This window comes from Chelonoidis abingdonii, chromosome 11, assembly GCF_003597395.2.
Source record: "Chelonoidis abingdonii isolate Lonesome George chromosome 11, CheloAbing_2.0, whole genome shotgun sequence".
Taxonomy (NCBI): domain Eukaryota; kingdom Metazoa; phylum Chordata; order Testudines; family Testudinidae; genus Chelonoidis; species Chelonoidis abingdonii.
Genome location: NC_133779.1, coordinates 46625047 through 46651450, shown reverse-complemented (window position 1 = coordinate 46651450; position 26404 = coordinate 46625047). Strand labels below are relative to the sequence as shown.

At 54.8% G+C, this 26404-nt stretch overlaps 3 protein-coding genes across 8 annotated transcripts; all 3 read right to left on the bottom strand.

Annotated features, from left to right (window-relative positions):
- Nucleotides 1–396: 396 nt before the first annotated feature.
- LOC116831789 (SLAM family member 5-like) lies at nt 397–10677 on the bottom strand. Of its 4 annotated transcripts, none has more exons than XM_032792055.2 (6): nt 10239–10677; nt 9027–9211; nt 6538–6861; nt 5251–5514; nt 1335–1613; nt 397–850 (listed from the first exon to the last, which is right to left on the bottom strand). In XM_032792055.2, exons 2-6 carry the CDS (start codon nt 9085–9087, stop codon nt 753–755), a joined length of 1026 nt encoding a protein of 341 aa, XP_032647946.1. In that variant the 5' UTR covers nt 9088–9211; nt 10239–10677; the 3' UTR covers nt 397–752. The 4 variants fall into 4 exon arrangements, with proteins under 4 accessions (XP_032647946.1, XP_074927169.1, XP_032647944.1 ...); XM_075071068.1 differs by having other exon boundaries at nt 1347–1613; nt 10239–10551; XM_032792053.2 differs by lacking the exon at nt 10239–10677 and adding an exon at nt 9591–10230.
- Nucleotides 10678–11065: 388 nt separating this feature from the next.
- Nucleotides 11066–18872, bottom strand: LOC142047528 (SLAM family member 5-like). 2 transcript variants are annotated; one of them, XM_075071074.1, is made up of 4 exons: nt 18584–18872; nt 14535–14858; nt 13611–13877; nt 11066–12812 (listed from the first exon to the last, which is right to left on the bottom strand). In XM_075071074.1, exons 1-4 carry the CDS (start codon nt 18639–18641, stop codon nt 12688–12690), a joined length of 774 nt encoding a protein of 257 aa, XP_074927175.1. In that variant the 5' UTR covers nt 18642–18872; the 3' UTR covers nt 11066–12687. The 2 variants fall into 2 exon arrangements, with proteins under 2 accessions (XP_074927175.1, XP_074927174.1); XM_075071073.1 differs by having other exon boundaries at nt 11066–12824; nt 18584–18870.
- A 530-nt stretch (nt 18873–19402) lies between these two features.
- On the bottom strand, nt 19403–25999 carry LOC116831788 (SLAM family member 5-like). Of its 2 annotated transcripts, none has more exons than XM_075071072.1 (4): nt 25529–25999; nt 22717–23040; nt 21781–22047; nt 19403–20699 (listed from the first exon to the last, which is right to left on the bottom strand). In XM_075071072.1, exons 1-4 carry the CDS (start codon nt 25584–25586, stop codon nt 20575–20577), a joined length of 774 nt encoding a protein of 257 aa, XP_074927173.1. In that variant the 5' UTR covers nt 25587–25999; the 3' UTR covers nt 19403–20574. The 2 variants fall into 2 exon arrangements, with proteins under 2 accessions (XP_074927173.1, XP_074927172.1); XM_075071071.1 differs by having other exon boundaries at nt 19403–20711; nt 25529–25998.
- Nucleotides 26000–26404: the final 405 nt, after the last annotated feature.

The window sequence follows — 26404 nt, the reverse complement described above, 5'->3', positions numbered from 1 at the left end:
TCTGGGCACCGTGTCCGGCCTCGCCAGGGTCACCCCGCAAGAGCTGTGAGAGAAGCACACAGCAGCTGCTCTCAAGTGCTACATTCCTTCCCATCGCTGTTCCGCCTGCAGCAGGATGAGAGAAGCCACTCGACGCAGCAGCCCTTCCTGCCTCAGCAATGATGCCCACAGGGCACTGCTTCCTGCAGCTCCAGCCTGGCTAGGACAGGCCCTCCCTGGCAGCGGTGATTCCCACGGTGACACACCTCATTGCCCGGGCAGGTCCTCTCCCAAGCTTCAGCCTAAACGTTCCCTTCCCTCTTGCCATCCCCCCAGCATGCCTCAGAAAACCCCACAAGGAGGGTGATGCCACGCGTAGGTGTAAGCCGGAGATGCAGAAATCATTATACCACAGAGTAAAATGGCAGAAACTTTATTTATGAGATGGGGGGTTAACCTGTGGAACTCACTGCTACCAGATAGCCTCAGTATTAAAATACAACCAATACCAGATATTTAGGTGACTAACAAGAGCCACGATTCCACCATAGGCTCAGAGGGTTGGCAGCCCCATGGCCGGACCCAGTGTTTCTGCTTCAATCCCCACGCAGTGACATTAACCCTTTGGAAGCTGCAAGTGAGTGTGTGTCTCCCACACCCCCCAACATATCCCTTGGCCTGGTGGGCAGGGGAACGCCCAGGCGGGATTGGCAGTCGCAGTGGCAGCTCCTCTGGTCTTGGTTCCATCTCTGCTCCCTGCCGGGGAGGCCGTGTTATGCGATGACCCCGGCGCTCAGGGCTCCCAGCGCCAGCAGCAGGATGATGAGGTGGTAGGACAGCGACAAGGCCAGGGACCGGTTTAATGGGGAATCTAAACAAGAGCAACGGAGTCAGTTCCTGTCGGGAGCGCCTGGCAATGCTGGGGGGTAGCTGCACCACTAGAGCATAGCTGGGGCAGGGGCTGGGATACCTGGGGATCTTCCCTCCCCAATTCCATATGGGGCAAGAGGAGCTTGTACAAGAGGGCTAGGGCTGTGCAGGGCCGGGCCAGCCTCACTGCCGGTGTCTCCTCTGCGGAATCTGAGTCAGTTCCGCCCAGGAGCTCGGTGCCTGACGACTCTGACACGGAGCAGGAGGAGAGTGGGACATGATGGGGCTCAAACCTGCCCCTCAGTCCCCCCAATCTGAGCCCCTTGCTCTGCCAGCTGTCTGTGAGCAGCTCATCAAATGTCTCCAATGCTGTGGGATGTGCCCTCCTCCCGGGCCCCTGCCCTGCTGATGTTCCAGACCCTTCCCCTGAGCTCTCCTCTGAGTAGAGACCTTCTCAGAGCAAAGTCCAGCTGGGCAGCACTTACCCGGGGGGTTACCTGGACACAGGTCCTTCGGGGAGATCAGCCTGGAGCTGTTACTTGCGGGGTGCCGGGCTGTGCAGATGACGGCCGGGAGAGTCTCGAAAGGTCTCACAGAGACGCGCAGAATGGGTCCGGTGGATACGACCACGCCGCTGTCCTCCTGAGTCCAGCTGTAAGCCACGCGTCCCCCCCTCTCCCCAGCCACGCAGCGCATGCTGTAGTGACAGGTTCCATTGGCACAGGTCACCGAGTCACAGACAATCGTCGTCGCCGGCACTTGCTCTGCGGGGGGAGGAATAGGATAAAATCCCTGGCACAACTTCCTAGCAGCTGCCTGGAACTGCTGGAGGAAGCGGAGGGCAGGAGTCCTCTGCCCCAGCACAGCATGGTTGGAGCAGGGGTGGGTGGAACATCTGACCATAGATGGCTGGTCAAACATTGACAAAAGCACCGAAGTATTAGAACAGTAACACTGGTAACAAAACAGGGTCATGCTCTCCAGTCTGCCTCTGTTTAATCACCCCCCCAAAAAAGTTACCGACCAGGGATGGCGGGTGGAACCCCGCTTCAGGGAGGCTCGCCCGCTAGCCCCACCGCTTCCAACTGAGGACCCCCCTCCCAGCAGCCAGAGCCCCAAGCATCAGGGAGGCTCGCCCGCTAGCCCCGCTTCAGGGAGGCTCGCCCGCTAGCCCCACCACTTCCAACTGAGGACCCCCCTCCCAGCAGCCAGAGCCTGCCCCTGCCCCCCTGCAGCTGGAGGAGCCACAAGCCACCCCAGGCCACCTCAGCCCTGGCTGCTGGCTGGAGCTCAGTCCCCACCGGCTTCAGGGGAAAGGGAGAGTGAAGGTGGGCTTTTGGGGCGGAGTGTGGGTTTGGCCAGGGCCTGGGTTGGGGGGGCTTAGCCTGCCCAGGTCTTCAATACCTGCCTCCCATGGGACCGAACTTTAGTTCAGTTATTTGAACTCAGAAAAAGGCAAATCCCAATGAACTGAAGTTGTAAGAAAAGGGAAGACGAATGATTCCTGGTCCCTTTTCTAGCAATGTTCTGTTACCACTTCACTGTGAATGGGAGTCGAGACTGAACAGTTACAAAAGCAAAGACAAATGAAACAGAGCAGTAATAAAAGAAAACAAAAGAACAAAGTCATTTTTAACGGCCCGTAAGCTAGGCGGGCAGCTGGCCAGCTCTTCGAGCAGCTTGCTTTGCATTCTCTTGGTTTTCTTTATCTGTTTTGTGTAGATCCTACCCGTCACCACTGTCAGCAAATTCATTGGTGGGCTCTTCTTCCTCGGAGGAACATTGAGTCAGTTCTTAATCTGATCTGCCATTTTCTTCTCTGATCTTACCCAGCAGGGGAAACTTTCTGTCACCTTCTGGATTTTCAGTGCAGGATCCCCGGATCCAACCGCCCAATGGAGCTATTTAAAGTGTTACAGGCATTTCTGCTGTTGTAGTTAGGCGCATGCGGCTTTGATTTAGGTGCAGGAATTGCACTCCGCACTGTTCTACAGCTGGCCAGGCTGCCGCTTGTGCCATAACTTGCAACCGCCATCTAAACGGTTTGTTTGCTGGTTTAGCCTTTAAAATTCACACGAGATGCTCTGAGGTCACAAGCAGAAATGGAATCACCGTTGTAGACGCCTTGGAAGCGTGGATCGGCAGGGTGTGTGTCTCACGGGGTTCATGCTACTCACGGCTGGGGCCCCTCCTTGTGGCTCACCGGGGGCTCAGCTCACGGCTGGGGCCCCTCCTTGTGGCTCACCGGGAGATCGGCTCACGCCTCGGGCCCCTCCTTGTGACTCACCGGGGGATCGGCTCACGGCTGGGGCCCCTCCTTACGGCTCACCGGGGGATCGGCTCACGGCTGGGGCCCCTCCTTATGGCTCACCGGGGGATCGGCTCACGGCGGGGACCCCTCCTTGTGGCTCACCGGGGGCTCGGCTCACTGCTGGGGTGCCACCGCGGCTTGCGGTTCCTTGGCTCCCTTGCCTCAATCAAGCACTTGGTGGCTTCTCTCCTGCTCCGCGAGTGCCAGCGCTTCCTCTCTGTGGCTTGGCCCTCAGGCCAGGTCATTGCAGTTTCCTCCCTTTGTGGGGATCAGAATCTCGCTAAATAAACCGCCTCAGGAAGTCTTCAAAATCCACTACCCTGCCCCTGTTACCCTCCCCGCAGTGACAGGGAGGGGAGGCCAGGCCCTCCCTCTACACTGGCTCCCTGCAATCACCAGCTCAGGTCCAGGATCAATTGAGGCTGTCTGTCCAGCCCACACCTTGCCCAGGTGCAGCCCATCCTGGCAGGTAGCCCCTCCTGAGCCTTTTATCCCTTGAGCGGCGGTGTCGGGTGAACACCCTATCAGGGCGGGAGAGATCCCTTAGTTTTTCTGTAGTATTGTCCCTTTTCCTTCCTCGCTTCCGCTCTTGTAAGCGGATTGTGTTCCCTGTTCTCACAAGGATGTGTCTGAACGTCCAGGAACCTGTTCTGGGCATCCGACGACACAGAAGTGTCGTTTCCCACGTTCTGAATGGACTGAATGCCGGGTTCAAGCAGGGAACTGAATGTTGAGATTCGTGTTCGATGTCACGGTGGGTTATCCACACCTGGCCACCCCTTGTGGCTGCACATTGGAAGACCTTTGAGATGGTTGGTAGAAGATGCCCAGCGAGTACCATGAGACGTACTCGGCGTGGCTCTGCTAGCGATGCTGAAAAAAGGCTGCTAGGTCTTGTTTGGTTTTGAAAACCAGGACGACGCTTTTCCCTTTTGACCCATGTGGAGAGAAAACTGTCAGATCTTCAGCGTCCCCGGTGAGAAGCTGCCTCGTCCGGGCAGCATGGCCGGATCCCCGAGGGTGTGAGTGCTCGTTTATTGACAAAGTCCAGGCAGCCTCCACGTGAGCCGCGGTGTTGGTCCCATCACCAGACTGTTCCCAGGACCCAGTTCGCTGATGATATACTTTTTAACAGGTCTGCAGTCTCCTGGCCTGGGGAGCAACGGGCCAGACCGTGTGGCAATGCTCAGCTGCACGCGGGAATGAGTAAAGCACTGGCTGTGGCGTCATTACTGTGACATCATGTGAATATTGCTCCATCTGTCTGACACTAGAGACACGGGAGGGGCTTGCGCAAGAAGAACCCTGAGGCCTGGGGTCACAGAGGAACGGAGGGACACTGGGAGCCACCACGCCTAACTCTGAGAGGCTTGGGATACCCCTGAGATTCACAAGCCTGAGCCTGGCGCCTGGGCATCCCCTGCAACGGATGGGGACAGATAGGTACAAAGAGATTTGCCCTGGGCAGGGCACCCCAAGGCTAGTGAATGGGAGACGCTGGGGGGATGGGGTGTCCTCCCTCTCTCCGGGCCTTTGCTGCCTGTCTCTGCTGGGGACTGTCAGCTGGGACCCCTCTCTTGGGTGCAGGCCACCAAGGCCTCCCCTTGTACCGTGTAGCCCCGTGGTGAGGGTCCTCCCCTGGGTGGGAGAAGGGGACCTGCCACCTCACTGGTGAGCAATATAACCACTGGGCTCTGGGATAGCCTGATGGGGGGCTCTTTGGATCTGATTAATGAGTGGTTGGAGCAGGGGATCGGATCCTGGGGCTCCCTGCTCCGGGGGAGCTCTCTAACCACCGGCTATGGAGCTGTTCTCATGTCAGTTCTCCTTGCGGCCCCATGACTCTGCACTGACCCAGCTGCAGGGATGCTTCAGCCCCTTCCCTTGATCCCTTCCTTGGGGGCAGCAGCTTTCTCAGAGTGGGAGGTGGGGTAGGGGATTGCTGGGGTAACGGGGCCCCTTTAAGTGCAAAAGTGTTGGAGACCAGAGTGGTTTCATTGAAATAGTCGTGGGGTGAGTGCCAAGGCGGGGACCCGATGCCAGCCCTCTCCAGAAGTGCCTGGGCAGGGTTTCCCTGTGGAGGGCATTACCTGCGCAGAATTCCTTCAGGGAGACCGTCGTGGAGCTGTTCCCGTCGGGGAGACGTGCCGTGCAGGTGACGCGCTCACGAGTGGCCTGGTGCCGCTGAGGGATGCGCACGATGGAGTCAATAGACAGAACGCTGCTGGCGGTGTTACTCCAGCTGTAGGTCACATTTTCCCTTCCATTCCTGATGGCGCAGCGCAGGGTGTAGATACAGGCATCATCTTTACAGGCCACTGAGTCACAGGCAATGGTGGGTGGCAGTTGTCCCTCTGTGTGGGGAGGAGAGAAACCCAGAACAGGCTGAAATCCCTGCAGCAATTTACTAGCCGCTGCCTGGATCTGCTGGGGGAGCAGCATGCAGGCAGCCCTCTGCATCTTCAGAGCATGCTTGGAGCAGGGGCAGGGGTACATGAAGGTAATGGCAGAGCTGGGAGGGGGAGGATGAGGGAAGGATCATTTGGGCAGGTACGGGGGGCCCAGCTCGGGGATCGGTTGGGGGTTTGAGCTCGTTGAAATTTCCCAGTGAATGTGTTGTCCATCTGAAAATTTGGTTTAGTCAAAACTGCCATTTTCAGCAGGGAAAAAGTGGATGCCAAGAAATATGTTCAGTTTTCTGAAGAAGGTGTTCAATGCCAAACCCCAAACATTGCATTTTGAACGGTCTTTCCCCTCCTCCTATTGGAGTCCACCCTAATTGGCAAGGTCATTGTGGAAACCGATCAGCATTTCAACACCTCGTGTTTCAGAGAGAGCGAAAATGTCGAAATGTTTAATTTCCTGATTGGCATCTTTTGCAATTTTTCGTGCCACAATTTTTTTTGTTGTTCTTGAAAGATTTCTACTCACATCCCAATCCAGGACAAAAGCAGATGTTGAAATGGCCCCGTGCAAGGGAAAAGTTGTTCCTGACTAACTCTCTTGGGGTGAGTGACCAGCGCTGGAGTTGTGGGAGGGGGTTTGGGGAAAGCAGAGCAGGAAGTGGAGCCCTGGTTGGAGGGGGAATACCTCAATTCCAAGAGGTGTTTGGGTTTCTGATGGTCCAAGGCCATGTGGGGCGGGAGCAGTGGGGCAGTGGCCAGGGTGGGGGAAGGAAGCTGCAGCAGAGCACAAGTGGGAAAGGGCTGCAGAAGATGGAGGAGCAGGGAGACAGGGCTGGCAAACAGCAGAAGAGACAAGCAGGAGGTGGAGGAAGAGGAGAAGCAGCCACACTAAGTTGTTTTCCAGCGACTGTGAGTTTCCTGAGCAGGGCGGGTTCCAGGCTCCCTCAGGGATCCCCCTGCCCCAGCACTTACTGGACACGCGCAGCGTGAATTCTCTGTAGGCGAATTGCTCTTTGTCTGTGTTGAATTCGACGGCATAGCTGCCTGTGTCCTCCAGCCTCAGGTTGGTGATCTGAAGCGAGTAGCTCTCATCAGAGAATCGCAGACGTCCCTTGTAGGATGAGTGAAACACCAGGATGCTGGGAGGTCTCCCTGCCTTGACGGTGACTAGACTGCTTGTGTTTACCATCCAGGCCCCGTTTTCAAATTTCTGTGCTGCTGGGATCCTCAGGGGGAAAGTGACCGATCCTCCCAGAATCCCGGTCAGCTCCGTCTCATCTGCGGCCGCTCTGTACTCTGGTGCACGGGAGGGAAGAACAAGGAGTAGACGTACCATGGACACACCAGGCCAGTTCCCTCCTTGGTCCCCGTTCATGCTCGCACAGGAACCAGGGGGAGTCCCAGATTACAGGAGCGGGAGAAATTGTTTCCCCTGGATCTGAGCTCAAACCCCACAGATTGCAGATCTGGATGTTCAATGTCCCATGACTGGGCAGCCTTCCCCCCTGGGGTGTTGGTTTGGATATTACAAAGCGAGGGGCTATTTGTGAGGTTGACAGCCCGATCTGGGCTTTGGAACATATCCGCTCTTGGGGGACAGAGATCTGGTAGCAGTAGGGGGTTCTTATCTTGCATGGGGAGCAGCCTCTAGACAAAAGACCCTCAAAAGGGACAAAGACCCTCACTTGTTAGAGCAGGAGACAGCTTTTCCAGCGGTTTTAGGCACCTAACCATGGGAAGCTGATGATCCTATGAGCCCACTAAATGGCTGAACACATCTGTCTATCTCCATGCCCGCCCATCTCTCTCCCCTGCCCTCTCGCCAGGTGCTGGTGAATGGTGGATCATGCTGTAACCAGTATACCAGAGGAAACAGCTGCTGCCACAGAAATATTCTTGCCAGCATCTCCACCTAGCAAATTATCTGCTAGATGCTTTAGTAGCAGGGCCCTGCTGGTGCCAGGGGGAACCTCAAAGGGTAACCTCAGACCGCTTAGGGCAGCAGGTCTCCTGGGACAGGCGAGTACCAGCCCTTGCCAGCGCTGGGAGCTGCCTCCCAGGCCGGAAGTAGCCAGCGTGGCACTTCTGTTGGTATTGCTACATCCCCACTAGGAGGTCAGGGGCTGGGAAGCAGACTAGCGATGAAATGGAGGCTGAGATCCTGGGCCTGATTCTCCATCGCTCTGCGTCTTGCACAACCACTTCCCCCAGGGCAAAGCCAATGTGAAATGGCCCTGGTGCATTGCATGCAGGGCTGCGGAGGATCGGGCCCGACCAGGGGGTCTTGGAAAAATATTCTTGGCGTGAATGAGACGGGTCAACCCAAAGGGTCAGGTCGGTTCCACCCGCCCCGTGGCTCATGTTGTGCCGGGCCCAGCTGTCGTGCAGGTGCAAGGAGGGTCCATGCACCCCAGCTGCAACTTGGCCACTTCGCCTCACTGGAGTCCCCCTCCCTCCTCTCGGCCTCCAGCCCCACAACCTGATCCCTCCTTTTCCCTTCCCCAAGTCCTCCTGTCTCCCTTCCCCAGAGGCCCCCTGCAACTCTCTAGGCTTTGCCCTGCCATTATGCAGACCGTCCCTCCCAGTGTCATCCCTCTGCCCCCTGCTACGGGGAGATGGTCCCCCAAGAGCACGGGGCGCTCTCGGGCCTGCCCAGACCCTTCCCTCGGCCCCCCCAGGCTCTTCAGGGTCTGTGTAGCTTCCCACAGCTGCTGAAGAGGAGGGGACCCTGCAGGGTCAGGTGAGCTGGGAGTGCAGGGCTATTCCAGCCCTGGGCTCTACCTCTCTTCAGCTCTGCCGATGCCCCTCAAACCCGATGTGGAGCCCCCACATTCCAGCCCTGGACCCCGCTTCCCTCTTTCAGCTCTGCCGATGCCCCTCAATCCCAACATGCAGCCCTCTCATTCCAGCCCTGGACCCCCCTTCCCTCCTTCAGCTCTGCCGATGCCCCTCAATCCCAACATGCAGCCCCCTCATTCCAGCTCTGGACTCCCCTTCCCTCCTTCAGCTCTGCCAATGCCCCTCAACCCCGACATGCAGCTCCCTCATTCCAGCCCTGGACTCCCCTTCCCTCCTTCAGCTCTGCCAATGCCCCTCAACCCCGACATGCAGCTCCCTCATTCCAGCCCTGGAGTCCCCTTCCCTCCTTCAGCTCTGCCAATGCCCCTCAACCCCGACATGCAGCCCTGAGGCGTTCCCCCCACCACACTCATTCCAGCCCTGGACTCCCCTTCCCTCCTTCAGCTCTGCCAATGCCCCTCAATCCCGACATGCAGCCCCCACACCCCTGGATTATTCCAGCCCTGGCTGAGTCGCTGTTTGCAGGGCTGGATTAACTCTCCATGGAAAAGAAGGCACATGGATTGAATCACACCCTAGACTCCCAGTTGCTCAAGGTGCGGAGTTGGTGGCTGACCCGTGTGTCACCGTTTCCTGCACTCCAGTTCAGGCAGATCACTCACCTCCGGGCTGTAAGAGCAGAAGAAGCAAAAGAAAAGAAGGTCGAAGAGGAGCCCCCTCCATCCTGACAGCGTGAGGCAGCGGGTGTTGGAGATCCTCACCAAATGGAGCCAGAGCCTGGAGCGGTTCAGACGGGGACGTCTGGCTGGCAGGGCGAGCCTGGCTACCCTCTGTGGCTGAGGATGGACTGCAAAGAAACAAATCGCCCTGCGGCTCTGCAATTTCTCCACCGGGAGATGGGATTTGGCAAGACCAGACCCCACTGGCTGTGATGTGACTCAGCTCTTGGGGTAAGTCACCCAATGAGCTCAAAGCAGCCGAGTTCCCCCACACTCAGAGTGACACAGGCTGGGCGTGTTGCTCTGAGTGTGGGGCTACACTCAGACGGGCTCAAGCCCAGGGCGCTGGGTTGGGGAAGTGTCCTCTGATTGCTCAGGGGTGGCGGGTGGGACTGAAACGGACACGGCTCCTGTGATATTGGATGGTTCTGTCTATTGCACCAGAGCGCCTGTCACGCTAGGAATTCTCAGTTACCGCAGGCCTCTTGACACAGCAGTAGCATATACCTCGATAGCATTCATCACTATGTATTTTCTGACAGGTTTCCACGAGAAAAAGGTTGAAAGAATTGAGTGAGTGAGCTTAAAGATTAAAAAGAGAAAGCTTGGGTAAGGCTTAGAGGAAAAAAGAAAAGAGAGGCTATTTGGTGAGGCTGAATAAGGAGAGATGATTTTAAAGGCCTAGTTTGGCAGGTTATTAAAGAATAGAAAGAACTTAAAGGAAAATGAAGATTTTTGTTTTTAAAGGGTTAGTTTGAAAGAATAGAGGCAAGTTATTAAAGAGAAGAAGTTTTGGTGAGGTTTAGTAAGGAGAGGTGTTTTTAAAGGACTAGTCTGGTATGTTATTAAAGAATAAAACACTTTGAGATAAATGAAAAAGGTATATTAAATATAAGAGTAGGTTAATAAAGAGCATTTTAAAAGTTAAATAAAAGAGAACCATAAAGGAAATTGTTTAGTAAGCACATGGTAAAAATATAAAGGCAGGTTAAGAAAGAAACATTTAAACTATTAAATACAAGGGTAGGTTAAGAAAAGAACGAACAGACAAAGAGAGGTGAAAAGAGAGACCAGAGCAAGGAAAGAGAAAAGAAGGCCCCTTTGCAAAGGGCAGAGAGAGACAGCGCGTGGTTGAATCAGAGAGAGAGCTCTTACCTTCCAAGTGTTTCTGCTGGAAGAGGCAACTTCCCAGGTTCACAGCCCCTCAGGCTTGTTACCACTGCCTTTGGATCGACCCAATCAGCTGTTGTTCTACAGCAGTGTCATACAATTCATGTTCCTGAACCAATCCTATAATTCCCAGGTTTTTGAACAAGAGCCACCCTCCACCCTTTAACTTTTTTAATCTTATATGAAAAAACAAACCCCAAGCATTTTCCCTGCCATGTAGCCCTTTTACATAGGGGCTTTAATACAAGTTAAAACCACAAGCTCTTGTAGTTTAAAAAACCACAAGCTTCTTGTGATAAAAACACAATTTTTTAAAGTTTTCGTCTATGTTTTAGACTAACATGGGTTATTTTTTGATAAGGATAATCTGAAGCTGCAAGCAAAAGCAGCGTCTGTAAGCCAGTGGATCAGAGATAAGAAGGCTGCTTCTTCCCCAAACTTCTTAAGAAATGCAGGTAACAGTTATATTAACTCTTGTAAAGGGATAAACACTTGAAAAGACAAATCTATATGAAGACATCTCTTTATTTACAGGTGTGTTTCAATAAAATAGAGCATGCAAAACAACCCAGCTTTAAAACCACAAGTCCTCTTATTTTGTAAACCAGTGAATCAGAGAAAAGTTTGTTTCTTCCCCCACTTTTTAACAAATGGAGGTGAAAGTTATATTAAGTCTTGTAATGAAATAAACACTTTAAAAGACAAGCCTATATGAAGACACACCCCTTCATTTAACACTTTTGCATATGTTTTAATTAAAAAAGAGCATGCAGAAGCACCCCAGGCCTAAACACACAAACCCCTGACTAAGAAAAAGCTTGTCCATATGCTTTTAGTGAGAACAATTTGAAGCAGCCTTTTGAAGTTAGTGGATTAGAAAAGGAGAAGACCATTTTGAAAAACAAGTCTATCCGAAGAAACAAATGTTCATTTAGCCCTTTTTGCCTGCGTGTTTTAATAAAAAGTGAGCATGCAGAAACACTCCGGGGTTAAAAACACAGAAAACCTGTTTATAAAAGTAATATCTAGTGATAAAAAAGTTTCCCCCTAGATTTTAGACTCACATTGGTCATTTTTTAGTAAGGACAATTTGAAGCAGCATAATTTTGCAGCAAAGCTACTATCAGCACAAAAAGCCTCTGTAAGCCAGTGGATCAGAGATAAGAAGGCTGCTTCTGCGCCTGCTTTTTAACAAATACAAATGAAAGTTATATTAAGTTTTGTAAAGGAATGAACACTTTTAAAGACAAGCCTATATGAAGACAGAGCCCTTTAACATTTTTACTTGTGTGTTTCAATTAAAAAACAGAAAATGAGCATGCAGAAAACACGCCAGAGTGAAAACCACAGAACGTTAGTAACAGCTAGTTTATAGTCCCCTTATTTTGTAATCTAGTGGATCAAAGAGGAGTTTATTTTCCTCCCCACTTTTTAACAAATCCAAGAGAAAGTTATATTAAGCTTTCCTTTTTTTTTTTTTTTTAATTTACCCAGAGTAAGTAATTACTACCTGGGGGAGCAAACAGCTGTGCATGTCTCTCTATCAGTTAAGTCTGCAGCTTTGGGTGCGTGGGTCAGACCTGGGTCCGTGTTTGCAGCAGGCTAGTGTGTCTGGCTCTACATGACAGGGTACTGAAGTCCCAGGCTGGCAGGGAAAACGGGCTCAGAGGTAGTCTCGGTACATAAGCTGACAGTCCCAAGGTGGTCTCTCGAAGGCTTGTCATGAATGGGAATCTGGCCCTGCCTCCAGGAGGGTGCAATCCCCTGGGAGAAGAGGATCTGTAGATTCTCTGCTACACTAAGGCCTGCGCAAAGGAATTGAAGGCGCCTCCCCATGGGTGGCAGCTCAGCGCTGGGACAGGGACACAAATCCGGATTGGGTGTGAGCAGGAGATGCTGAGCATTGTGCGGTAGATGGTGACTGAGCCTGGGTCCCGAGGAAAGGCCGCACTGAGTGTGATGCCACTAGAAAGGTTACCCCAGATGTACAAAGACCATGACCCTGTGGAGTGCAGAAGCCTGGAAAGAACCAGACGCTGGAGCAGCTGTGGGGACTAAGCTGTGAGCTCTGGGTCTGGGGGTTTGTGTGAGCTGTGGGCTGGGCGCCTAGGGACTGTTTACACGCTGGGACAATAAATGAGCCCCAGGTAGGGGTACGATTAGACACTGGGGCCTTTTCAGAAGGTCGATGGGAGGAAACTGAGGCAGGCACACCTGTTGTGCTGCTGGTGGCTGCCAGAGGGTGCCACTGAACAGGGCTGATTCTCCATCACATCTCCCGCCACACAGAGGGACCCAATACTTCCCCTCCTCCCACTCAGTGACATTCACCTGTCGGAAGCTGCGAGCGAGTGGCCCCCCGGAGCATCCTCAGGCTGGCAGAGTGGGGAACGCCCAAGCGGGATTGACAGTCACTGTGGCAGCTCTGCTGGTCTCAATCCCGTCTCTGCTCCCTGTCGGGGAGGACGTGCACCGTGATGATCCCAGCGCTCAGGGTTCCCAGCACCAGCAGTAGGACGATCCCCTTGAGGTGGCAGTAGGACAGCGAGGAGGCCGGGGCTGATGAGTGAGCTAACGGTGATGGAGTCAGTTCATGCAGGGTGCAACCAGCAATCCCCCAAGAGCACAGCAGGGGAAGGGGTGGGGGTGCCTGGGAATCTGCCCCCCACTCCATACGGGGCAGGAGGAGACGCTGTGCAAACAGGGCTGAGTCCCACTGACCTCGGCTCTGGTGTCTGCTCGGAGTCAGCAGCCGCGTCCTGCCCTCAGGCACAGGAGCCCCCAGAGCGGGGCCCAGAGGGCTCTGATGTGGCTCAGACTCCTCCTGCGCAGAGACAGGTGCTGGGGCCCAAAACAGCCCTTGGACCCCCACTCTGAGCCCCTCACTCCGCCAGCTCCTCCCTACGCCCCCCACCTGTGAGACCCCACCCCTGGGCAGCCTGTGCTGATGTTCCTGCCCCTCCCCCTGCTCCCTCCCAGAGCCTTCTCAGAGTCAGGGGAGGGGATGGGAAGGGGGAGGCTCAGTGTTTGAGATCAGGCGTGTTTAATAACTAAACTTTTTGGGGTTCCCCCCATGTCCCCTCACCCTCCCCATATCTCAGCCTGTGCACAGCTCCCCTTGAGCCCAGGCTGCTCCCCAATGACCCTGCGATGCTGCTCTGGTGACACAGACAAATCAGGGGCCAACTGCTCCCTGGCAGGTTTACAGGCTAAGATCTGCAGCAAGGTGGCTTCTCGGGTTGTGGGGGACCAGGTTCTATTTGGGATCAAAGCCCTGGGACTGGTGCAAAGACAGCGACCCGATGCCAGCTCCCCCCGGGTGAGCACTGGGCAGCACGACCCTGCAGAGGGAGTTACCTGCACACAGGTCCTCTGCAAAGGCGGTTGTGGTGCTGTTACTGGCGGGGTTCTGGGCTGTGCAGGTGACATTCAGGTGAGCATCACGGGGGCTCAGAGAGATGTGCAGAATGGACCCATTGGGTACAGCAGTGCCCCCTGCTGTGTGAGTCCAGCTGTAGGTCACATTGTCCCCTCCATCCCTGACGGTGCAGCTCAGGTTGTAGTTACAGGTTTCAGGCACACAGGTCGCTGAGTCACAGACAATAGTTGGCTCCGGTACTTGCTCTGCAGTGGGGAGAGAAACATGAAATGGGCTGAAATTCCTACAGCATCTTGCTAGCTGCTGCCTGGATGTGCTGAGGGAAGCCAAGTGCAAGGAGCTGTCTGGCTCCTCGCAGCATGGCTGGAGCCAAGGCAGGGGATCAGGGCGACCCTGCCCCAGCTGGAGATGGGGGGGAAGAAGGGAGGGATTGTTTGGGGGTGCTGGAGAAGTGGTGGCCAGGAGGCCCAGCCTTGAGCTAGATGAAATTCCTCACTGAAACGTATTTCCATCAGAAAAGAGGGTTCTGCTGGAATTGGGGGGTTGGAAGCAGGACCTGGGGAAATCGGCCAGGCAGATGAGCCCTGGCTTGGGTGAAGGAAACCCGCGTGCCAAGAGGAGTTTGGGTTTCCGACGAGCCAAGGCCTTGTGGGGTGGGAGCAGTGGGGCAGCAGCCAGGGCAGGGGGAGGAGGTTGCAGAGGAGAAGTGGGAAGAGAGGCAGAACTGGGGAGATGACGGGGAGGGGAGGGGAGGGGAAGGAACAGGAGCGAGGGGGAGGAGAAGCAGCTGCACTAAGAGGTCTGCACAGATACTGGGCCCCTGCGGCCCTTCATCTCCCAGAGGAGCTTCCTGAGCAGGGCGCGTTCCAGCTTCCACCGGGGTTCATCGGCCCCACACTTACTGTACACGCGCAGCAGGAAGGGTCTGTGGATGGTGCCTGTAGCTGTGCTGATTTCAGCTCCGTAGGTGCCTGTGTCCTTCATCCTCAGGCTGGTGATCTGAAGTGAGTTGCTCTCGGCAGGGACTCTGAGGCATCCCTCGTAGGATGGGTCGGACACAATGACATTGGGGGGGTTTCCTGCTATTACAATTACTATCATCCTCGTTGTGTTTACCGTCCAAGAAACAGTTATAAGTTGCTGTGCTGGGATCCCCAGGGGGAAAGTGACGGAGTCCCCCAGAATCCTGTTCAGCTCCATCGCGCCTGCCTCAGCTCTGCCGGCCCCTGCCCCAGGAGAGAAGAACAGGAGCCTTTAGGACCAGATTGACTACATGCCTCGTCACGGGGACACCAGGCCAGTTCCCCTCCCCAGCCCTTGTGATATGTTTCCCCGGAAACCGGGGGGGGCTAGATGGGAGGGGGAGAGGGAGGGGACGCTACTGTTTCCTATGGAGCTGGACCCAAATCTTCCCAGATATTAGATCCTGGTGTCCAGAGCCCCATGGCCAGGCCGCCTTCAGCCCTGGGACTGGGGCTTGGATATTACAGAGCCAGGGGCCAGCTGTCAGATGTGGGTCTGGATCTGGCTTTTGAACACGTCCGATCTCAGAGGGTTGAGATCCGGTAGCAATAGGAGGCTCTTTCCCTCTGCTGTGAACCAACCACTAGAGGGGACAGAGAGCCTCACGGTGCCAGAGCAGGTTACAGGCTTTCAGAGGCGTTTTTCCTGCACAGGTTGAGTGGAGGCTGATGATCCTATTGCAGCCCATTGATGGCCGAGTCTGTCTATCCCTTGACCCACTCGTCTTCCTCTGGGGCCCTCCCAAGAGCAAGGGAGACAGCGTTGATTCCTCTCTCCCTTCCCAGCAGGCTCGGGCGGTTTCATGATCCCCACTGGCCATAGCTGAGCTGGGGGTGACTGTGTTGAGTTGGGAGCTAGTGCAGGAAATTTGGCTGAAGAGGTGAATTTGCACCTAGCTCTGAACGTGGGGAGGTTTTAGATCCTCAGGGGCGAGGGACCTGCCTAAGGCAGGGGTTGGGCCTACAAGGGAAGGGGCTGCAGTGCTCCCCAAAAAGTCCTGGGGAGCTGGATCTTGGGGCAGACTCAGCAAAGCTGCCTTTGGCTGGGGACCGGGCATGAATCTCCAAGGCCCATGGCAGGGGCTGTTTGTAGGGCCCCCATTTCCTTCCTAACTTTGCGGAGGATTTGATGTGGTTCCCCCAAAGCTCCATAAATTCCCCTGATGCCTGTCCCGTCTTTGTTCACTTTCTGTGGGCAGTGGGAGATGAGGTCACCCCCAATCTATTTCAAGAGGTGCTTATAGATGCTCTCTGTCCAAGGGCACCTGTTAGGTAGGGAAGGGGGTGTTGCTGCCCCCCTGAGTTTCATACAGGAGCTGTTCTCCCGGGCGGAGCTCTTACCTGCACAAAGTTAGTGTGGATTGTGAGTTGTGCAGAGGGGTGTTTCTCTCAGGTTGTGTCCCTGGGGCAGGGAGTCAGTGCTTTGTTTACAAACAGACGCAGGGTGATTAAGATAAGAAAAGGCTGGTGTGACGGGTTCCATCACAGAGACGTCTTTTGGGACTGTCACCTGATGTGCTGAAATTAACTCTAAGCCCGTTTTCCCTGCCAGCTTGGGACTTCCAGAGCCTTGCTTTGTTGAGCCAGAAACACTAGCCTGCTGCAACACAGACCCAGGTCTGGTCCATGCCCCGAAGGCTGCAGACCTAATTGAAAACTGCTCATCAGGTTACCTGCCTCCAGCACCGAGTTCCCAATGGGATCCAAACCCCAAATAAATCCCTTTTACTCTGTATAAAGCTTATACTGGGTACATTCATAAAATGTCCCCCCCTCTAACACTGATGGAGAGAGGTGCACAGCTGTTTGCTCCCCCAGGTATCAGTCACTTACTCTGGGTTTATTAATAAACAAAAGGGATCTATTCAGCATAAAAAATAGGATTTAAGTGGTTTCAAGTAGTAAGGGACAGAACAAAATAAGTTACCAAGCAAAATAAAGCAAAAACTGAATAGAGTAAGAAACTGATTACAGATGAAACCTCACCCTCAGAGATATTCCAATAAGCTTCTTTCACGCACTAGATCCCTTCTGAGTCCGGGCCCAATCCTTTCCCCGGTACAGTCGTTGTTAGGTCCAGCAGACATCTCATGTGGTGAGCAGGGGGTTTCGCCTGACTGATAGCCCCCTTTGTCCTGCTCCACCCCCTTTTATAGCTTTGGCACAAGGCGGGAATCTTTTGTCTCTCTGGGTCCCCACCCCTTCTTCGAAATGGAAAAGTACCAGATTTAAGATGGATTCCAGTATCACAGGGGTTCTCAAACTGAGGGTCATGACCCCTCAGGGGGTCACAAGGTTATTACATGGGGGGTAGTGAGCTGTCAGCCTCCACCACAAACCCCGCTTTGCCCCAACATTTATAATGGTGTTAAAAATATAAAAAAGTGTTTTTAATTGATAAGGGGGGTTGCGCTCAGAGGCTTGCTCTGTGAAAGGGGTCACCAGTACAAAAGTTTGAGAACCACTGCAGCATCAGGTGACATGGTCAGACCCCCAGTCTCCATTTGTGATGGAGTAGGGACTGTCTGTGTGGGGAACGGGAAAGCAGGGGATGTCTGTAGGTGAGGGACAGGTAGTCAGGTTGTAATGTGAGCCGGCAGGGCGGAGGAGAAGGAAACAAAGGGTTTTTTTTCGGCTGGAGGAGGAGAGGCAGGACAGTTTGGGTTTGGGCTGTGGGGAGGAATTCAGGGGATCCTAGCTGGGATCCAAGCACCCTGAACCCCCAGAAGGACTCAGTGGAGGGGTCCGGACTGTGCCTGCAAGCTCTGCTGTAACCTGTGTTCCTGTTGTCCAATAAACCTTCTGTTTTACTGGCTGGATAAAAGTCACTGTGGGTCCCAGGAAGAGGGGTGCAGGGCCAGACTCCGTGACACCATTCCCCATGGGTGGGCCCCACACGTACACAGGGAGGCTTTCAAGTAACTAAGCCCGTTTACAACTGATTGTTTCTGGAGCTCCCTTAATGGCTTCCACTTAATATGTTGACATCAGTGATACAAGTTCATATCTTATTCTCCTAATTCCAGATATAGAAATAAGACATGCAAACAAATAGGATGAACACACTTAGTAAATTACCAACTATCTAATGACACCATACACAGCATATTTAGCGTCAAGCATATTCCAGTGATGTCATATTCATAAGCATATTTCCATAAAGCATATGGAGTGCACTGTCAATCTGGTAATTAAATTAAGGATCTGGAAGTGGTTAGATGAACTGGTCAAACAGGAATCCCTGTGTGGGGATGGGGGTGAGGAGAGAGCCCAGGGGACTCAGAAGAAACACTGCCAAGCCCTCTGAGCTCAGGCTACATTCAGAACAGAGGAAGGTGTGAGGGGCATAGGAGAAAAGAAGGGGCTGAACCCCAGGGCAGGGCTAGCAGTGGCACAGAGAAGTTCCCACGCTACCTGTGGTCCTGATGTGGCCCCATCACCGCAGCATCTGAGCGCCTCACAGCACAGCCCCTGGGTGAGGCAGAGCTGGGCTGTTACCCCCATTGCACAGATGGTCACTGAGGCACCCCCAGACTAACAGCCAGACTTTCAGAGGTATTTAGGCACCGAGTGGGATTTTGAAAAGCACCTAGAAGGTTCAGTGCTTTGTAAACCCCCCTAGGTGCCTGGCTGCATCAACATTTTAAACCTAACCAGTGTCCCTTAAGTGACTTGCCCCAAGAGGTCAGAACATGTTAGTATTAGGGCTGAGTGGATCTAATATTTAATTTTCTTTCTCTATCTAGGAATTAGAAACTGTTATCTGACAGCAGCAGGGTGCCTGCTATCTGCAAACCCAAGAGTTTTCAGGTGCCCAAGTAGCTTCTGAAATCATGGTTAAGGTGCCCTCCACCACCCCACCGAAATCTGAAATGGCACCGCTGTCTGTGCCACCATTTCCTGCTCTGGAGTTCAGACAGATCACTCACCGCCGGGCTGTGAAACCAGCAGGAGCAAGAGAAGGGAAGGCCGCAGAGCCCCCTCCATCCTGGCAGCGAGGGGCAGGCAAAGCGAGCGGCCGTCAGTTCATAGAACGGGTGTCCTGACCGAACAAAGCCGGAGCGGGTTATACGGCAGGCTTTGCTGAGTGGCTGGTCCCTGATGGTGCCGAGGGGCTGCAGAGAAATGACCCGCCCCACAGCTCTGCAACTTCCCCCATGAGACGCTCTTTCCTTTGTGGTAAGTCACGCAGTGAGCTCAAAGCAGCCCAGGGCGCTGGGTTGGGGAAGGTTCCTCTAATTTCTCAGTGCTGAAAGGGTCTGAACCAGACACGGCTCCTGTGATACTGGATGGTTCTGTCTATTGCACCAGAGAGCCTGTCACGCTAGGAATTCTCAGTTACCCGGGGCCCCTTGACATGGCTCTGGCAGTGGAAAGGTCCTTCGACGGGGCACCCAGTACATTGACACCCACTGTCAGGGCCCTTTGCGCAGCCAGGGGGGTGTGACGGGGGCTTGGCATGAATGAGAATCTGGCCCTGTGTCCCAGAGGACTGTGATCCCCTGGGAGCAGAGGGTCTGTAGGTTCTCTGCTAGATAGAGGCCTGCGCAAGGGAATTGAAGATGCCTCCCCATGGCTGGCAGCTCAGTGCTGGGACAGGGACACAAATCCGGATGGGGTGTGAGCAGGAGGTGCTGAGCATTGTGGGGAAGATGGTGACTGAGCCTGGGCCCCGAGGAAACCCCGCAGTGAGTGTTATGCCACTAACAGGGTTACCCCAGTGATACAAAGATCAAGACACTGCGGAGTGCAGAGGCAGAGACTTTATTTACATGATGGAAAGTTATCCCACGGAACTCATTGCCACTGGATACTGTTGCTCTGTCAAGTGGTGCAGGGTTAAAACACAACACACTCTCGACCTGTCTGAATAAAAACGACATTCGTGGCTCTGCTGGGGAGGAGAGCGAGAATGTGGAAGGGACATTAGCTCTTTGGCACGAGGGTATAAACCAACTTCTCTCTGTGTGTGGGTGAGAAAAATTCTTCTCATAGGGACAGGTTATTCCAGAATTTCCCAGTAGAGGGAGTGTGTCTCCTTCTTCTGAAGTAGCCGAGGCAGGGCGGGGCTGGAGCAGGGACTCTGGACTAGGTTGGCCGGTGTAATTCCTAAGGGCTTGTCTCCACACAGGCTTAGAAACTGAGACAGTTAAAGAGGTGCAGGGGCTGCACCCAGAGACGCCCCTTTCCACTGAGACAAGGGCATCCCCAGGAAGGGAGGCAGCGCTTTCATTGTATCCGTAGAAAATCACCCTACTGACCTGCAGTGGCACTGGTGCAGCAGCTGGGTCTACACCAGGCTGGAGTCCCCTGTTTTTAGGGCCAGTCATAAGGCAGCTGAGTTTCTCCTGGGACAAACTCCTTGGTCCTGGCTCTCCATCGCCCTGACCTGCGCAGTCATCGGCCCCAGAGCACAGTGGGTGGGAAAGTGCCTCCATGACAGGGTGTTCTGGCCTTTAAAGGGGCAGAAGCCGGGGCTGGCCTGCCTTGGGCATTAACCAGGTGCAGCCGGAAGTGAGCTCCTGTCCCTAGAGAGCTGGGTGCCATGGAGCGGGGAAGAGCCCGCGGGGAAGCGGGCACAGCAGGGAGTCCCTGGGAAAGGTTTACACACTGGGACAATACATCAGCCCCAGGTAGGGGTACAGTTAAAAACTGGGGTCTTTTCAGAAGGTCGATGGGGGGAAACTGAGGCAGGCGCAGCAGTTGTGCGGCCGGTGGCTGCCAGAGGGTGCCATTGAGCAGGGCCAATTCTGCAGCACATCTCCCGCCCCACGGAGGGACCCAATACTTCCCCTCCTCCGACTCAGTGACATTCACCCGTCAGAAGCTGCGAGCGAGCATCCCCCCGGAACATCCTCAGGCTGACGGGGTGGGGAATGCCCAGGCGGGATTGGCAGTCGCAGTGGCAGCTCCTCTGCTCTCAATCCCGTCTCTGCTCCCTGTCGGGGAGGACATGCACCGCGATGATCCCGGCGCTCAGGGCTCCCAGCACCAGCAGCAGGACGATCCCCTTGAGGTGGCAGTAGGACAGCGAGGAGGCCAGGGCTGGTGGGGAAGCTAAAGGTGACGGAGTCAGTTCATGCAGGGAGCAACGGGTGATGCCCCAAGAGCACAGCAGGGGAAGGGGTGGGGGTGCCTGGGAACCTGCCCCCCCACTCCATACGGGGCAGGAGGAGACGCTGTGCAAACAGGGCTGAGTCTGGGCTGGGCCAGGGTCCACTGACCTTGGCTCTGGTGTCCCCTCAGAGTCAGCAGCCGCGTCCTGCCCGCAGGCACAGGAGCCCCCAGAGCAGGGCCCAGAGGGCTCTGATGTGGCTCAGACTCCTCCTGTGCAGAATCAGGTGACGGGGCCAAAACAGCCATTGGACCCCCACTCTGAGCCCCTTGCTCTGCCTGCTCCTCCCTGTGCCCCCCACCCGTAGCAGCTCATTACCCCTGTGCAGGGTGGGGCTGTGACCCCTCCCCTGGGCAGCCTGCGCTGATGTTCCTGCCCCTCCCCCTGCTACCTCCCAGAGCCTTCTCAGAGAAGGGGGAGGGGATGGGGGGCTGATGGGCCCCTTAAGTGAGTCAGTGTTTGAGATCAGGAGTGTTTAATAACTAAACTTCTCAGGGTTCCCCTCCACATCACCCTTCCCCCGCCCCAATATCTCAGCCTGCGCACGGCTCTTTGGGCCGAGGCTGCTCCCCATTGATCCTGTGACGCTGCTCTGGTGACACAGACAAATCCAGAGCAAACCGCTCCCTGCCTGGCAGGTTTACAGGCTAAAATCTGCAGCCAGGTGGCCTCTGTGGCTGTGGGGGGCCAGGTTCCATTTGGGATTAAAGACCTGGTACTGGTGCAAAGGCAGCGACCTGATGCCAGCTCCCCCTGTGTGAGCACTAGGCAGCGTGATCCTACAGAGGGAGTTATGCCTGGTAGAGCACAATTTGGTTCTCAGCGAAATGTTCTCTTTGCTCGCCTGTAACACAAGCAGTGCTATAAAACTATCAGTGTTACGAGCCTGATCCTACCAGCGACCTGGGAGATGAGCCCGTGGCAGGTTGGCAGGAGAAGTCCGTTAGCTTCTATAGACGTGCAGGGTTTGTTTCTGTTTTAAACAGGAGTCTTTCTAGCACAGGGACTTACCTGCACAAAGGCCCTTTGCAGAGGCGGTTGTGGCGCTGTTACTGACAGGATTCTGGGCTGTGCAGGTAACATTCAGGTGAGCATCACGGGGGCTCAGAGAGATGTGCAGAATGGACCCATTGGGTACAACAGCGCTCCCTGCTGTGTGAGTCCAGCTGTAGGTCACATTGTCCCCTCCATCCGTGACGGTGCAGCGCAGGTTGTAGTTACAGGTTTCAGTCACACAGGTCACTGAGTCACAGAGGATAGTTGGCTCTGGTACTTGCTCTGCAGGGGGGAGAGAAACATGAAATGGGCTGAAATTCCTACAGCATCTTGCTAGCTGCTGCCTGGATGTGCTGGGGGAAGCTGAGCGCAAGGAGCTGTCTGGCTCTTTGCAGCACAGTTGGAGCAGGGGCAGGGGATGAGGGTGACCATGCCCCAGCTGGAGATGGCGGGAAGAAGGGAGAGATAATTTGGGAGTGCTGGAGAAGTGTTGGTCAGGAGGCCCAACCAGGAGGCTGGTGGTGGGTTTGAGCTAGCTGAATTCCTCACTGAAATGTGTTTCCGTCAGAAAATGGAGTTTTTCTAGAACTGGGGAGATGGGGGTGGGGCCTGGGGAAAGCAGCCGGGCAGGTGAGCCCAGGCTTGGGTGAAGGAAACCCGCGTGCCAAGAGGAGTTTGGGTTTCTGATGAGCCAGGGGCGTGTGGGGCGGGAGCAGTGGGGCAGCAGTCAGTGCGGGTGAAGGAAGTTACAGAGGAGAAGTGGGCAGAGAGGCAGAGCTCGGGGGGGGGGGATGACGGGGTGGGGAAGGAACAGGAGCGAGGGGGAGGAGAAGCAGCTGCACTAAGAGGTCTGCACAGATACTGGGCCCCTGCGGCTCTTTCTCTCCCAGAGGAGCTTCCTGAGCAGGGCGCGTTCCAGCTTCCACCGGGGTTCATCGGCCCCACACTTACTGTACACGCGCAGCAGGAAGGGTCTGTGGATGGTGCCTGTAGCTGTGCTGATCTGAGCTCTGTAGGTGCCTGTGTCCTTCATCCTCAGGCTGGTGATCTGAAGTGAGTTGCTCTCGGCAGGGACTCTGAGGCGTCCCTCGTAGGGTGGGTCGGACACAATGACATTGGGGGGGTTTCCTGCTCCTACAGTTACTATCATCCTCGTTGTGTTTACCGTCCAGACAACACTTTTAACTTGCTCTGCTGGGATCCCCAGGGGGAAAGTGACGGAGTCCCCCAGAATCCTGTTCAGCTCCATCGCGCCTGCCTCAGCTCTGCCGGCCCCTGCCCCAGGAGAGAAGAACAGGAGCCTTTAGGACCAGATTGACTACATGCCTCGTCACGGGGACACCAGGCCAGTTCCCCTCCCCAGCCCTTGTGATATGTTTCCCCGGAAACCGGGGGGGGCTAGATGGGAGGGGGAGAGGGAGGGGACGCTACTGTTTCCTATGGAGCTGGACCCAAACCCTCCCTGATTTCAGTTCCTGGTGTCCAGCACCCCATGGCCAGGCTGCCTTCAGCCCTGGGACTGGGGCTTGGATATTACAGAGCCAGGGGCCAGCTGTCAGATGTGGGTCTGGATCTGGCTTTTGAACACGTCCGATCTCAGAGGGTTGAGATCCGGTAGCAATAGGAGACTCTTTCCCTCTGCTGTGAACCAACTATTAGAGGGGGACAGAGAGCCGCACGGTGCCAGAGCAGGTTACAGGCTTTCAGAGGCGTTTTTCCTGCACAGGTTGAGTGGAGGCTGATGATCCTATTGCAGCCCATTGATGGCCGAGTCTGTCTATCCCTTGACCCACTCGTCTTCCTCTGGGTCCCTCCCAAGAGCAAGGGAGACAGCTTTGATTCCTCTCTCCTTTCCCAGCAGGCTCGGGCGGTTTCATGATCCCCACTGGCCGTAGCTGAGCTGGGGGTGACTGTGTTGAATTGGGGGCTAGTGCAGGAAATTTGGCTGAGGAGGTGAATTTGCACCTAGCTCTGAATGTGGGGAGGTTTTAGATCCTCAGAGGTGAAGGACCCACCTAAGGGACGGGGCAGGGGGGGTTGGGCTTACAGGGGAGCAGGCTGCAGGATTCCCCAATGAGCATGGGGGGCTGGAACTTGGGGCAGATCCTGAAAAGTCACCTTTCTCTGGGGAGGGGCATGAGTCTCCCAAGCCCATGGCAGGAGCTGTTTGAGGGGCGCCATTTGTTTCCGAACTTTGTGGAGGATTTGAGGTGGTTACCCCAAAGTTCCATAAATTCCCCTGATGCCTGTCCCATCTTTGTGCACCCCATATTGTCAGTGGGAGATGAGGTCACCCCCATTAGACGCTCTCTGTCCAAGGGCACCAATTAGGTGTGGCAGAAGGGGCTGCTGCATCCCTCCCCCACCCCCGAATTTCAGACAGGGGGTATGCTCCCAGGAGGAGCTCTTCACTGGATTTTGAGTTTTGCAGAGGGGTGTTTCTCTCAGTTTGTGTCCCTGGGGCAGGGAGTCAGTGTTTTGTTTACAAACAGAGGCAGGGTGATTAAGATAAGAAAAGGCTGGTAATTAAATGAAGAATCTGGAAGTGGTTAGATGAACCTGTCAAACAGAAATCCCTGTGTGGGGATGGGGGTGAGGAGAGAGCCCAGGGGACTCAGAAGAAACACTGCCAAGCCCTCTGAGCCCAGGCTACATTCAGAACAGAGGAAGGTGTGAGGGGCATAGGAGAAAAGAAGGGGCTGAACCCCAGGGCAGGGCTAGCAGTGGCACAGAGAAGTTCCCACGCTACCTGTGGTCCTGATGTGGCCCCATCACCGCAGCATCTGTGCGCCTCACAGCACAGCCCCTGGGTGAGGCAGAGCTGGGCTGTTACCCCCATTGCACAGATGGTCACTGAGGCACCCCCAGACTAACAGCCAGACTTTCAGAGGTATTTAGGCACCGAGTGGGATTTTGAAAAGCGCCTAGAAGGTTCAGTGCTTTGTAAACCCCACTAAGTGCCTGGCTGCATCCTTGGGTGCCTGAAAACCTTTGAAACTCTGTGCCTAAGGCGCTGATCTGAGGTCAGACAGGAAGTCCACGGGAGATGTGGTGTTGTGTTTAAGACCCTGCTGGAAAGGAACAGGTGTTTAAAGAAAAGTGCAAGCTGTGTTGCCAACTCTCATGAGTTTGTCATGAGTCTCATGATAAATATTGTTTTCCTTAAAACCCCGGCTCCTGGAGTCAAGTGATATGTGATTTCAGCCTTCATTCTTCCAGTGCACCTTAAAGGCTCAAAAAGCAGAATGTAGAGGGAAAAAACACCAAATCTATTATTGTAGTGGAGCAACACCCCTAGAGCCCCAGGCAGGTGCACTATAAACTCACGGGGCCTTCCCCTAATAGGACGTTTCCAAAAGTCAAAGGATCTAGTCCAAGCTTCATGAACTGCAGAAAAGAGATAGGAAGTCCTCTAGGTTCTTCTACAACCCTTTCCAGAGTTGTATTCAAGAGATAGTAAGAAAGTAGGAATATACAGTAACATTTTAAACCTAACCATGTCCCTTAAGTGACTTGCCACAAGAGTTCAGAACATGTTAGTATTAGGGCTGAGTGGGTCTAATATTTAATTTTCTATCTCTACATAGGAATTAGAAACTGTTATCTGACAGCAGCACTGTGCCTCTGTTATCTGCAAAAAAACAAGGGTTTTCAGGTGCCCAAGTAGCCTCTAGAATCATGGTTAAAGTGCCCCCTCCCATCTGAAATGGCGCTCCTGTCTCTGCCACCATTTCCTGCCCTGGAGTTCAGACAGATCACTCACCTAGAGCCTGTAAAACCAGCAGGAGCAAGAGAAGGGAAGGCCGTAGGGTCCCCTCCATCCCAACAGCGAGGGGCAGGCAGAGTGGGCGGCCGTCAGTCCATATATCGGGTGTCTTGACCAAACAGAGCCGGAGCGGATTAGACGGCAGGCTTTACTGAGTGGCTGATCCCTGATGGTGCCGAGGGGCTGCAGAGAAATGACCCGCCCCACAGCTCTGCAACTTCCCCCGCGAGATGCTCCTTCCTTTTGTGGTAAGTTGTGCAGTGAGCTCAAAACAGCTGAGTTCCCTAAACCCCGCAGGGTGCGTCACTCTGAGCGCAGGGCTACACCCAGCTGGGCTCTGGTGAGGGATCAGTCAATGCAAGCTCTGGGTGCCGGGCTGGGGAATGTTCCTCTCATGGGCCTTGCTCAGGGCTGAGAGGGGCGGCGGGTGGGTCTAAAACAGACATGGCTCCTGCAGTATTGGATGGTTCTATTTCACTAGAGAGCCTGTCACATGAGCAGTTGAGGGCTGGAGTCTCTGAACACTAGGGCCCCTGTTATCTCCAGTGCGCAAGGGCCTGAGATCCGCCCCCAGTGCACTCACATTCACGGCAAGGCCCCTTCTCGCTGGCAGCGAGGGGTCAGGGGGCTCAGTGCCTGAGTCACTGGGAGCTGAGTGCCAGGCCGTTCCCTAGCCAGAGGCCTGGTCACAGGGATCCAGTGACTCTCAGCATGGCCGCAGCGCGGGGCGTGTGCCAGCGCAGCAGCTCAGGCTGGGAGGGAAATCCAGGGCGGGTTCCAGCAGGCGGTGCTGAGCATGGGGGGATGAGGCTGACCGAGCCTGGGCCCATGTGGGCAGCCTCTGGCTTCCCCTTGCAGGTCTCCCGCTTGCTG